The 12,374-nt window shown below is 41.9% G+C and overlaps 1 protein-coding gene across 13 annotated transcripts in view; it reads left to right on the top strand.

The window, feature by feature from the left end:
- Positions 1-12,374, top strand: part of mvb12ba (multivesicular body subunit 12Ba) — a 168,031-nt gene that overhangs the window by 20,834 nt on the left and 134,823 nt on the right. For all 13 annotated transcript variants that reach the window (XM_078226449.1, XM_078226443.1, XM_078226450.1 and 10 more), the window contains one exon: positions 611-712. In XM_078226449.1, the coding sequence (XP_078082575.1) occupies positions 620-712 (93 nt within the window). In that variant the 5' untranslated portion in view covers positions 611-619. The remainder of the gene's footprint in view (positions 1-610; positions 713-12,374) is intronic.

Below are 12,374 nucleotides of genomic sequence, written 5' to 3'. Positions count from 1 at the left end.
CCCCTGTTCATTTTTGAATGTGCTTTTGTTTTTAAAATATTTTTGAAAGCACATTTTTCGATCTATTTATATTTGTACTTGATGGTAAAAAGTCTGTAAGAAACACCTGCAAACATGGAAGGAATGAAATGGACAGATACTTAGCTAAAATTCAGGGCGGCTTGTGACGATTTGCAATGTAGCATTTTATCTTTATCTTACCATACATTGTATATTCGCCAACTGCTCCAATTAATGAACGAGTACCTTGAGACTTCCGGATCAATACTTGTTTATGCACCTGAGTTATTCATGGAAATCTCTTTTCTAAATATCTTGATCTACTGGATCAGCTACATTACTGAAGTGTCTAAAAGTTGCACTTAAAATTATTACAGAAGTTAACAACATGCCAGGGCTCCACTTAAGTCCTGTTTTGCTGTTGATGACCTGTTTCTGTGGTTGGATTCATATGTTACTGCAGTTAGTTTTCTCTGCAGCTCGGGGATTGGGTGTCTGTAACATTCTATGGTTGGCAGTAGAGGTGTAATAAATGTATCTTGCATTGTTGTGGTATGCTTTTGGTCTTTCAAATTTACAAAAGCTTGTATGTTTTTCTTTCTCTTTTCAGTGTCGGTCAATGATGCCTGAATTGTGGGATTTTTCAATGGATCCAATTACTGGTGTCGGAGTGGTCTCATCTCGATATCGGGCACCTTCCAGTTATGAAGTAGTGAGTAAAGTATTAATCTTTGTAATTTCTGCCATTTTATTTTTTGGGTCTAATCTTTTTAAGTAGAATATACTTTACTTGGGGAGGCGATAACCTAATGATATTATCGCTAAACTAATAATCCAGAAACTCAGCCAATGTTCTGGGGACTCAGGTTCGAATCCCACCATGGCAGATGGCAGAATACAAAATGTCTGGAATTACCAATGTTGATTTTCGGAAAACCCATCTAGTTCTCTAATGTCCTTTAGGAAAGGGAATCTGCTGTCTTTACCTGGTCTGACGTACATGTGACTCCAGAGCCACAGCAATGCGGTTGACTCCCAGTTGCCTTCTGGGGTAACTGGGGATGGGCAATAAATGTTGGCTGGCCAGCCAGTGATGCCCATGTCCCATGAATGAATTTTTAAAAATTGAATTAAGTGTCCATTTCTTGCGACACTCTTTCCACACACACACACACACACACACACACACTACCCCCCCGCCCCAAAGAAGGCATCTTAAGAGACTCGTGCAAACATGAAGGGGACATTTTAATGCAGTCTAGCTGGCATGAACACACTCCCACCCACCCTGCACCTATAATTTGTATCTTTCTAACTTTTATTGTTAATTATAATTATACATGGAGTTTTTTTTGCTTTAAAAGTTGCATTTCTTTATTCATAGTATATGATATGAAAATGTTGCATCGTATCGTAGAATCCACTGTTTGTTGAAAGATCATCGTTGATGTTTGTTTTTCTTGGTTTTTCAGCATTTCCCCTCATTTCAATTATTTTGAAACTTCTGATGTCTTTTCAAACTTTCACTTAAACCAAACAAATGACAAAATGAGCATTTCTGTTAGTATTTCTAACTTGGACAAAGTTTCTTGGTAGTCTATAACAAAAATATTTTCTGCTTGGGCCTGCAGTAACATCTTCACGATGTAAATGAATGATCTTTTTTGAACAATAGTTGATATGACTTCAAAAGCCAATATGTTGCAACAGTCCCTGGAATTTTCAAATCACGTTTTACCCTCTATAAGCAGTGCATGTGTTTATATGTACCAGAATGGATATCTGAGGAGTGAATTACAAGGCTATAATTTGCTTTAGTGCTCTGGTGATGTTTATAACGTGTTTCGGATTCACCTCCCAGTTGATGTGTGCAAACCCTTCTTTTAAATTGCGGTCTCTTAATTTGCTCCTTAATGTGTGCATTCTTCTGTGGGTTATGATGAGGACATTGAAAATAACACAGATTATCTAACTGTGTCCACTTTTTCAACATTCGGTCTGGAACTGTCATTACAGATTTGAACTATTAATTTTTGAATATTATTCATGGTATGTGAAAACATTTGATGTCATTACAAACCTTTTGGAATACATCGTAGAATCCCTACAGTACAGAAGGAGGCCATTCAGCCCATTGAGTTTACACTGACCTGCCGAAAGAGCATCTTACCCAGGCCCTCCCCTCCACCTTATCCCCGTCACCCCACGCATTTACCATGGTTAATCCACCTAACTTGCACATCTTTAGAGTGTGGGAGGAAACTGGAGCACCTGAAGGAAAGCCACGCAGACACGGGGAGAACGTGCAAACTACACGCGCGCACACGCACCATTGAACCCCTGGTGCTGTGTGGCAGCGGTGCCAACTACTTTGCTACCATGCCGCCCTAAAATGATATCATGTAAATTGCAAGTACTCCTTTCCAAATCTCCCCCATCAGTTCCTCTTTGACAGTTATTTCTCTGCACTGAAGAACTGCCCTTTCACAGTTTGAATCTCCAATCACCTTGTCCCCCCCTCATCCTTTTAGTCATGCCTTCCACATATCTGACCTATGCTCATGACCACTTACTCAACTTTTCCATGTCAGCCTCTATTTGGTAAGAAGTCTCACAATACCAGGTTAAAGTCCAACAGGTTTATTTGATAGCAAAATCCTCCAGCTTTCGGAGCCCTGCTCCTTCGTCAGGTAAGTGGGAGTTCTGTTCACAAACAGGGCATATAAAGACACAAACTCAATTTACAAACAAATGGTTGGAATGCGAATCTTTATAGGTAATCAAGTCTTAAAGGTACAGACAGTGTGAGTGGCGAGAGCCTCTATTTGCACAGATTACTTCCTTGTATTCCTTACCACGCACATCCTCCTCCACTCTTCTGACCCCATTTCATTCTATATATGCTTCTGAAAATACTAGAATTATAGTTTGAAACTGCCAGTTGCCCAGCCTTTGGTGCTCCATTCAGTTTGATACATGAGCTGATCTGCTCAATTGCTGTCCATCTTTGATGTCCTTGCCCCCTTCTCCCACCCTTGTTGCTCCCCGGATTTCAGTGGTGTAGATTGAGGATGCCATCACTCTGCCAAAACTGCTTACAACTCCAGGATCATCCTGGAGAGCAAAGGTAACCCTTAGCTTTTATTCTCCTCTACCACCTATCTCTTTAAACCCCTGTCCCTTATCCCCTCCACCTTCCCCTCTAACAATATGCAAAAGGTTCGTGGACTGCTAAGTCAATACGATTGTGTCCTCGGCTGCTGTGAGAGGCAAGGGAGGAGGTTGCAGGGGCTCTGACCCAAATTTTCAATTCCTCTCTGTCCACGGAGGAGATGCCAGATGATTGGAGAACAGCTAATGTGGTTCCTCTGTTTAAGAAGGGTTGTAGAGATAAACCAGGGAACTACAGACCAGTGAGTCTCACGTCAGTGGTAGGGAAAGTATTAGAGAAACCTTTGTAGGGGAGTATCTATCTCCACTTGGATAAGCAAAGCCTGATCAGGGATCGGCAGCATGGCTTTGTCAGAGGAAGGCCATGCCTAACAAATTTGATTGAGGTTTTTGAGGAGGTGACCAGGTATGTAGATAAGTGTAGTGCAGTCGATGTAGTTTATATGAATTTCAGCAAAGCCTTTGACAAGGTCCCACATGGGAGACTTGTAAAGAAGGTAAATACACATGGGATACAGGGTAATTTGATAAAGTGGATTCAAAATGGGCTCAGTTGTACGAGACAGAGGGTGATGGCAGCAGGCTGCTTTAGTGACTGGAAGCCAGTGTCCAGTGGCTTACCACAGTGATCTGTGTTGGGCCCCCGATTATTCGTCATTTGTATAAATGACATTGATGACTACGTGGGGGGTAGGATTAGTAAGTTTGAGGATGACACAAAAATTGGACGGGTGATTAACAGTTAAGTGGAGTGTCTTGGGCGACAAGACGATAGAGACGGAATGGGCAGATAAGTGGCAGATGGAATTTAACCCTGAAAAGTGTGAGGCAATGCACTTTGGAAGGGGTAATTTGACAAGAAAGTATTCAATGAATGGTAGGACACTAGGAAGTTCTGTGGAACTTGGCGTGTTTGTCCACAGATCTCTGAAAGCGGAAGGGCATGTTCGTCGGATGGTGAAAAAGGCATATGGGATGCTTGCCTTTATCAATTGAGGCTCGGATTACAAAGGCAGGGAAGTCCTGTTGGAGTTGTATAGAACTTTTGGTGAGGCCGCAGCTAGAGTACTGTGTGCAGTTCTGGTTACCACCTTATCGGAAGGATGCGATTGCATTGGAGTGGGTGCAGAGGAGATTCACTAGGATGCTGCCTGGGATGGAACATTTAAGTTATGATGAGAGGTTGCGTATGTTTGGGTTGTTATCATTGGAGCAGAGAAGACTGAGGGGCAACCTGATCAAGGTGTACAAGATTATGAGAGACATGGACAGAGTGGATAAGGAGCAGCTGTTCTCCTTAGTTGAAGGGTCAGTCACAAGGGGACATGGGTTCAAGTTGAAGGGCAGGAGGTTTGGGAGGACGTGAGGAAAAATGTTCTTTACCCAGGGTCTGGAATGCACTGCCTGGGAGGGTGATAGAGGCAGGTTGCCTCACATCCTTTAAAAGATATCTGGATGAGCACTTGGCACATCATAACATTCAGGGCTCTGGGCCAGGTGCTGGCAGATGGGATTGGATGGGAGTTCAGATGTTTCTGATGTGTTGGTGTGGACTCAAAGGCGTCTTCTGCGCTGTATGGTCCTATGATTCTATGATTGGAATAAGTTGTTGCAGCTGCCTCTGTTTCCTTACCTTGTCCACAAGGCATATCTTTGCTCTTTTAAACCCAGCTCCTTTAAACTGCTGACCATCCAACTTCCCTTTCTGCCTCAGTGTTGACTGAAATTTGAAGTGACTTCCTTGGACACTCATTCAAAACCATAGCCATCACCCTTCCTTGTGAACTATTATCCCTATCTTCAACCTCCATTTTCTTTCAATACGTTTCTTCAAATACGTTGTTGTCTTTAAAATCTGTATCCATCCTTTATGCAACCCTATGCTTGAATGTCCAATTGGTTTCCATTTGGCTGCAGCATTGAAATGGCGCTAGTCAGAGTCATAAATGATATCCTCTGTGGCTAACCGTGCTGTGTTATATTATCCTTGTCATTATCGACCTCTCTGCAGCGTTTGATTCTGTTAGCCACATTATCCTCTGTCAGTGCCCTTTTCCAGTGTCTGGTGGAGCTGCCTTGAGCTTACTTCCACTTGTAACAATCTTGTAACCAGAGTCTTCCATCAATGACTTGGATTCCTGCCTCTGAATGCTGTTTCTATAGATTCCCATGCATCCGTTCTTTTCTTCCTCATCTATACGGTGTCATAATTGAATGGCAAGATATAGGTTTTACATGTATACTGATAGCACTAAAATGGGAATTCTGCAGTGGGTAACTCACCTCCGGATTCCACAAAACCTGTCCACCATTCACGGGGCTGGTTGGGAATTTATTGAATGCTCTCCACTTTCCTGGATGATTGCAGCTCCAACGATTCTTTGGAATTCTATACCCCAGTGGACTGTGGCAGCTCAGTCATTGAGCATGTTCAAGAAAGAAATCGATAGATTTCTGGATACTAATGACATCAAGGGATTTGCGGATAGTGGGAAAAATGATGTAAGAGGTAGATGTTCAGCCATGATCTGTTTGAGTGATGGAGCAGGCTCAACAGGCCAAATCGCCTACCCCTGTTCCAACTCCTATGTTCTAGCAACACTCGAGAAGCTCGATGCTAGCCAGGACAAATCGGTCCACTTAATTGGCAGCCCCACCCACCAACTTAAACATTCTCTCGCCCCACGACCGATTTACAGTAGCAGCAGTGTGTGCCATCTATAAGATGTACTGCAGCCACTCACCAAGGCTCCTTTGACAGAATCTTACCAGCCTGTGACTTCCACCATCTAGAAGGACAAGGTTAACAGATGCATGGGAACACCGCCATCTGCAAGTTCCTCATCAAGCCAAACACCATCCTGACTTTGAACTATATTGAACTATACTTTGTGTTGCTGGGTCACAATCCCGGAACTCCCATCCTAACATCACTGTGGGTGTTCCTACAACATGTGGCCTGCAGCAGTTCACGAAGCTGACTCATCCCGCAATTGGGGATGAGCAATAAATTTTGCTCGAGACAATGACTCATCCAATGAGTGAATACATTAAAAAAGTATAAGTATCTTTATATATGAAGTGCATAAAACAAAGCTCTGAAATCTGAGATCACTTACAAGCAAGCACCAAACTTACGATTGTGTTAACAAGATCTTCCTCCTGCTTGAGCTATGCTGTTTGCTGTTGTGTGTTCAGTTTGTATTACAGTATAGAACTCATTTTGTTTCAGATGAATGGCTATGATGGGGATTACTACAAGCTTAGCCAGCACTTTAATATTTCCAATTGTGTCATATAAGCTGCTGCTGCCTTTCTCTGTAAGCAACTGTGCTGAGAAAATCCTCTTAGTGACGAAGAAGTATTAAATTTGTAGGCAGATGCTGCAATTTTCTAAGTGAGCTGTAGTGAATTTTTCGGTTTGTGAGCTCATGCAAAGAATTTGTAACAATTTTCTCTGTTAATGTGTTGGAAGACCTGCCATTACTGTCTCCGCAACTGTGGCAATCCAGCACGGATGCGGCAGACAGCATGGCTCCTTCTGTCCTGTCTACGATTCTAAGTACTGTTCTGGCATTGTAGAGGTGATGTCAGTACAAAAGAAGGTGTCCATTTTGCCGATAATTCGGAACATAAACCAATGGTTTACCTGTCTCAGCATCAATCTGTTTAACATGCTTCCAACCCAACCTGGAAGACACAGACCCTTCCACATGTTTTTCATTTAAAGATAAAAGAGCTAGCAATTCTTGTAACCCGTTCCACGATGAGATGTTCTTCATCAGAAACTTTTGAAATCGGGTGACATGATGGTTGTCAAAGACATGATTCCCATAATTGCACTTGTCTTGCTTTAAGGAGGCAGTGCTTAATTTATAAGAATGTTTACAGTATATTAAAATTATAGTTGGGGTCCAGTGAAAAATTGGCACAAAGTAAAGTCAATCACTCCCTGTATTAGAAGGGCTGTTTTAAGGTTAATCTATGACCTGTAGTTGTGTCCAGTGCTCCTGTCGGAAGAGTACACTCAGATTGCTTGACTTTTCCAGCCCTGGCTGTACCCTGCACACCAAATAAAGCACTATAATTGGTAATTTCTGCCTTCATGCTGAAACAAATATATGTGGAATGTTAGCTTGTATGTTGAATGACAATAAACATACAGTTTTATACAGTGTCTTTTAGTGCAATGAATATACCAAGGCAGTTCACAATGGACATAAGAAATTGATCTGAAGATTGAACCTTCAGGGACAACTGAGGACTTGGTCAAAAAAATTGGTTTTGAGAGGTTTTTAAAAGGCTTGGAGTGCAGTTGTAAAGGCATGAATGACAGTTCAGTGTTGGTGGAAAGGAGGTAGCGGGGGGAGTCAAATACTGCAGCTGAGATGGAAATGGCAGATTGTTGTGCTCGAGAAGACATGAAGTCCAAAACCAGTGTTTCCAGGACACTATGATTGTGAGCAGTTTGTTGAGAGTGAGACAAAAGCTGAGGAGGCGGAAGTAATCTGTGATCAAGGAAACAGGGTTTGCAGTAGACCCTGAAGATGCTGACTTCAGTCTTTGAGATGTTTTTTGGTTGGGTTGGAACAAGCTGTGATTTGTTGAAACCAGATGATTGACATGTCATCTGACACCACAGAAGCAGTTGTGAGGTAGGAAGAGATCTGGAGTTTAGTGTCATTGTGTTACAAATGTGAAATTTTATGAGAGAGTTATGATTTAACTTGCTGTGCGATGGAGGAATGAAGGTGGTCATGTGACCTGTTATGAAATTTGTTGACGAGCAAGCCTGGATGGTTTGGATCTTAACAATAATAGGGAGGCCCCCAGATTGAGAAGTGCTCATGCCTGTGGACAATGGCAAAAGCATCTATGCAGATGGTGGATAGACTGCGAATCTTCAAAATCCCGGGAAGATATTGGGAATGTTAAGTTTTGTAAACTCTCATACTTTATTTTGTTTCAAGATTGAATAGAGTTGGAAGTCTATGAGGTGGCTAATTAGCATTTCTACCTGGAAACAAGGCCCTTGTGATTTACATTATCATTAAGGTGGATTTTGAGAGAAGAGTCTGCAGGAAGCCCTTGTAGGATTTGATTACAAGTTTTTTCTTGCTGAACTTCCCAATGTCAGTAGGAAAAATTCTGAGAGAGATAGAGGCAGAAAATTCACCGTGCAAAATGCGATTGACAAGCCCAATGTCTTAAGGGTTTAAACAAAGCTGAAAAATTTGCCTGGCTTTGCCTAGAGGGAGGCATCTCCAATGTAAATCGCACGTGAAAATTGGTTTTGGCATTAGAAGTTATCTGCTGGAAAAGAAGCTAAGAATCATTTTGGGTTGGTTCCTGGAGAATGAAGTTTCTACTTGAGAAGCAGAAGAGAGTATAACATAGCAAGACATTTTTGGTCACTTTCAATGTTAAATGGGGATTTTTTTCCGTAGTTTACAGTTTAAGTTGCTGACTGAAAGTGTTTAGTCAAGATTGTTTTTTATTTGTGTGTTATAGTAAAAACTTAAAACTTCAAATCTTGTTTGTGACATGGAAGCGGTACAGTAGTGAAAATATGTAATTTCTTTAAAAGCTCTGTGGAATCTGTAATTATTTTAAAGAATATTTGAAAAGGACTTTCAAGACTTTGCATCAGTTGTAATTTTCCTGGATAATAAGAAATGATGTTCCATGTGACTTGATGACCCTTGACCTGGAAGCTGTATCAACAGGGAGGAAGTTAAGGTACAGGAGTTGTGTGGTCAGAGACAAAGAAGAGCTGGAGCAGGGGAAGAACAGAGAAAGCACATTTGCAAGAAGCTGGAGAAAGCTGAAGACCGGGTTAGAGCAGAGATTATGAATAGGTCGATTCTACGGCTCTGCTTCAGTTTCCTCAGAGCTGACCAGACTGTTTAACGACGTTTGTTAAAGGAGTTAGTTGAAGGAGTTTCTGTGGAATCTGTGCCATCAAGACTGTTGTGAACCTAGATAAGGAGTTTCTGCAGGAGTGTATCGAGGGGACCGTGGATGGAATATGGCTGCAGATGAACATGACTCGAAGGCAAAATTGTTTGCTTGAGAGATCGTACCGGATGTTGAGTTGGGGACCTTTGGAACTATTTGGTGCCACATAGCCGCAGGGAGGGTTCGGAATCTTGACATTGTATCTTGTATTGAATATTTAAAGTGAAATTTGTCTTTTTATTTGAAGTGTCATTTGTCCTTTAGTTCATCTCTTATTCACATTGATGTTATGGTAAAAATTACAAAAAGTGACATCTTGTTGGTATTTCCTTCGTTTGGTGGAAGGGAATCATTTGGTTATTTTTTTTATTGTTTCCCCATGGGGACCGTAACAAGTGATCCTTTCAGCCATTCATTGGAAATTCCAATATTTTTCAGTTATTAGTTTCTATAGGGATCGTAATAGTGGCGCACAGGTGGCAGCTGACCTCCTGCATTGCGGTTGATTTTATGGGATAAATGAGGGTTTTAAAAACAGTCCTGGAGAGGGAGGGAATCTAGCGGTTTGGGAACAGGAAATAGCATGCAGAGATGTGCTGAATATGAATGGTGCAAGGTGTGAACAGCCCAATAAAAGTGGAGCAGAATGCTTTTCTCCATATTGCTTCTGGAATTCAAATGATGTGTTTAGTTTTCAAAAAGATTGTACAATAATCTACCCAGTCACTTTATACAATCTACCTGAATTCAATTTTTAAAAATTCTCATTTTGCTGTATTACTTACAGTAGGCTTTTCAAATTGTAGGATATTTTTAATGCAAAATTGAATTTGTATTATCTGAAGCAGACTGTCAAATTGAGCTGTGAAGAGCAAGAAACTGTTAGTTATTGTGCTTCTAAACTTGGATCGTGCTAGACTAGAGAACCATTTTAAATTACATAATGTTCGGATGAAGTAATGGCGGTCCCAGATCGATCACTGATGATGATAGAAATGGAATTGTTTATAAAGTGATTAGAAATATTGCAGAGTGTTTAAGAAGTGCCCTGTTCTCCCTAAAGAAGTATCTTGATATTTGATTTTCTTTTTACTTTTAATGGCAGAAGTGCAGAATATGCAACTGTATTGCAAATCAATACAGATTGTCTCTTTGGGGGCTCACAGTAAAAGGTAAACCACTTTCAAAATGAAAGAAATAATGAAGAGTCCAGTATTCTAGATAACATTTGAAAACTGCCATTGCTGCAATTTTGTATGTCAGTGCATGAAAATGATATCCGTGACCTGGTTTCAAAAGTGCTGTTAGGTTTGCATTGTGTATTCGGTTCTCGCTTCGTGTTACTGTGCACCAGCAGGTAGTGAATTTCATTAGTATGATTCTCGAACCGTTGCTTTGACAGTTTTGCCCTAAAATATGTATGTCATGTTGGATGATTTGTGAAAAGGGTCGGTATGTGTGCATGCTTTTAAATATCTCAAATGGTCGAGGTTCCCAAACTTGCGTCCTCCCTTCCAGGTCGACCAACCTTTCAAATACCCCGACCAGCATACAGGTTTTAATATTTGAACCTCTCTAATGCCCACGCATTGTGCAGAATGGCACAATAATAATACATTTGAAACAATGTCTTAATTGTACTATTTGCCGTTCATGTAATGGATGTGGTTGTTTGAGTCTGGATGCGTAATGTTTGGCGTGACTGGTGATAGTTTGAATTGGAGGTTGCTCGGTAATTTGGTCACAGAAGCACAATGACAATTTTTTTGTTTAGTCCACATTTGGGTGAACAAAACTTTTTGTTCACTTTCTACACATGTCTACTCCCTCCACCCCAGACTATCTCTCCACTTCATTTCATTCAAATTGTTGGCAGTGGCCCAATTATGGGATAACTCTCGTTATCTGCTTTCGCTACATACTTGCTGTGGGGAAGAAGAAAGGTGGAAGTGGCAGCTCTAAACTGCGCTTCCTTAGAATCATAAAATCTTCAAGCACAGAAGGAGGCCATTTCAAACTCCACATCATGTGTATGTACAACAGAAAGGTAATGATTTTAAATCCACAGCGTCCTTCTGTCTACTCAGAACATCATGGAGTGTTAAAGCGTAGCTTTTCTGATTGTGATATCAGGTGTTAAATTGTTTTTTAAATGTGTGGTAGACTCTGAATTTCCTTCCTAATTGGTGAGGTTTTTAGCCATATTGTACCAGGAGCTGACTTGCCTCGCCGGCTCTGCTTAGCCCTTTCCATTGCTCAGCATTGTCAGGAGGATCCCACAAGAACAAGGCTCCTATTGGAGCCCACAAACTCCCGTTGGGGGTGAATGGCGTGCTTCTCTTCTCTTTCCCCCCCCGTCAATGGATTGTCTTACTCCTCCGAGCAAAAGGCCAGTTAAGTGCAGGTGATCGGTTCCCCCTTCCAGACAGTGAATTGCTCCAGGTGATCCTGTTGGCTCCAAGTGGCTTGGAAGAGGATGAGCCCTCCATGGAGATCTCTGACCTCCAGTAGGAAGGTCAAAAGAGCCTGCTGAAGGATCGTTGGCAGCCATGTAGCCCAGAGACCTGCCCTCCAGGACAAAGTAAGAGTTTTAACAACACCAGGTTAAAGTCCAACAGGTTTATTTGGTAGCAAACACCATTAGCTTTCGGAGCGCTGCTCCTTCGTCAGATGGAGTGGAAATGTTGGGCGGCACGGTAGCACAGTGGTTAGCACTGCTGCTTCACAGCTCCAGGGACCTGGGTTCGATTCCCGGCTCGGGTCACTGTCTGTGTGGAGTTTGCACATTCTCCCCGTGTCTGCGTGGGTTTCCTCCGGGTGCTCCGGTTTCCTCCCACAGTCCAAAGATGTGCGGGTTAGGTTGATGGGCCATGCTAAAAAATTGCCCCTTAGTGTCCTGGGATGCGTAGATTAGAGGGATTAGTGGGTAAAATATGTAGGGATATGGGGGTAGGGCCTGGGTGGGATTGTGGTCGGTGCAGACTCGATGGGCCGAATGGCCTCTTTCTGTACTGTAGGGTTTCTATGATTTCTATGATGATTTCTATGTCCAGGACAAAGCCAACAGTCTCCCCTTGGCTACGTGGAACAAGCTTGCTTTGGGGTAAAAAAAAATACAACAGGCAGAGCAAACATTGAGCAGGAAGCAACCTAACATTTTGTTGTTTTGTACGCACGCATTTGCACATACACGCACAAGGAACAATCAATGAATTGTTTAAAAATGAAGGAAAAGTCATGTTAAA

The sequence above is a fragment of the Mustelus asterias genome, chromosome 13 (assembly GCF_964213995.1).
Source record: "Mustelus asterias chromosome 13, sMusAst1.hap1.1, whole genome shotgun sequence".
NCBI classification, from domain to species: domain Eukaryota; kingdom Metazoa; phylum Chordata; class Chondrichthyes; order Carcharhiniformes; family Triakidae; genus Mustelus; species Mustelus asterias.
Note: the sequence above shows the minus strand (reverse complement) of the source record. Positions and strands in the feature narration are given on the sequence as shown.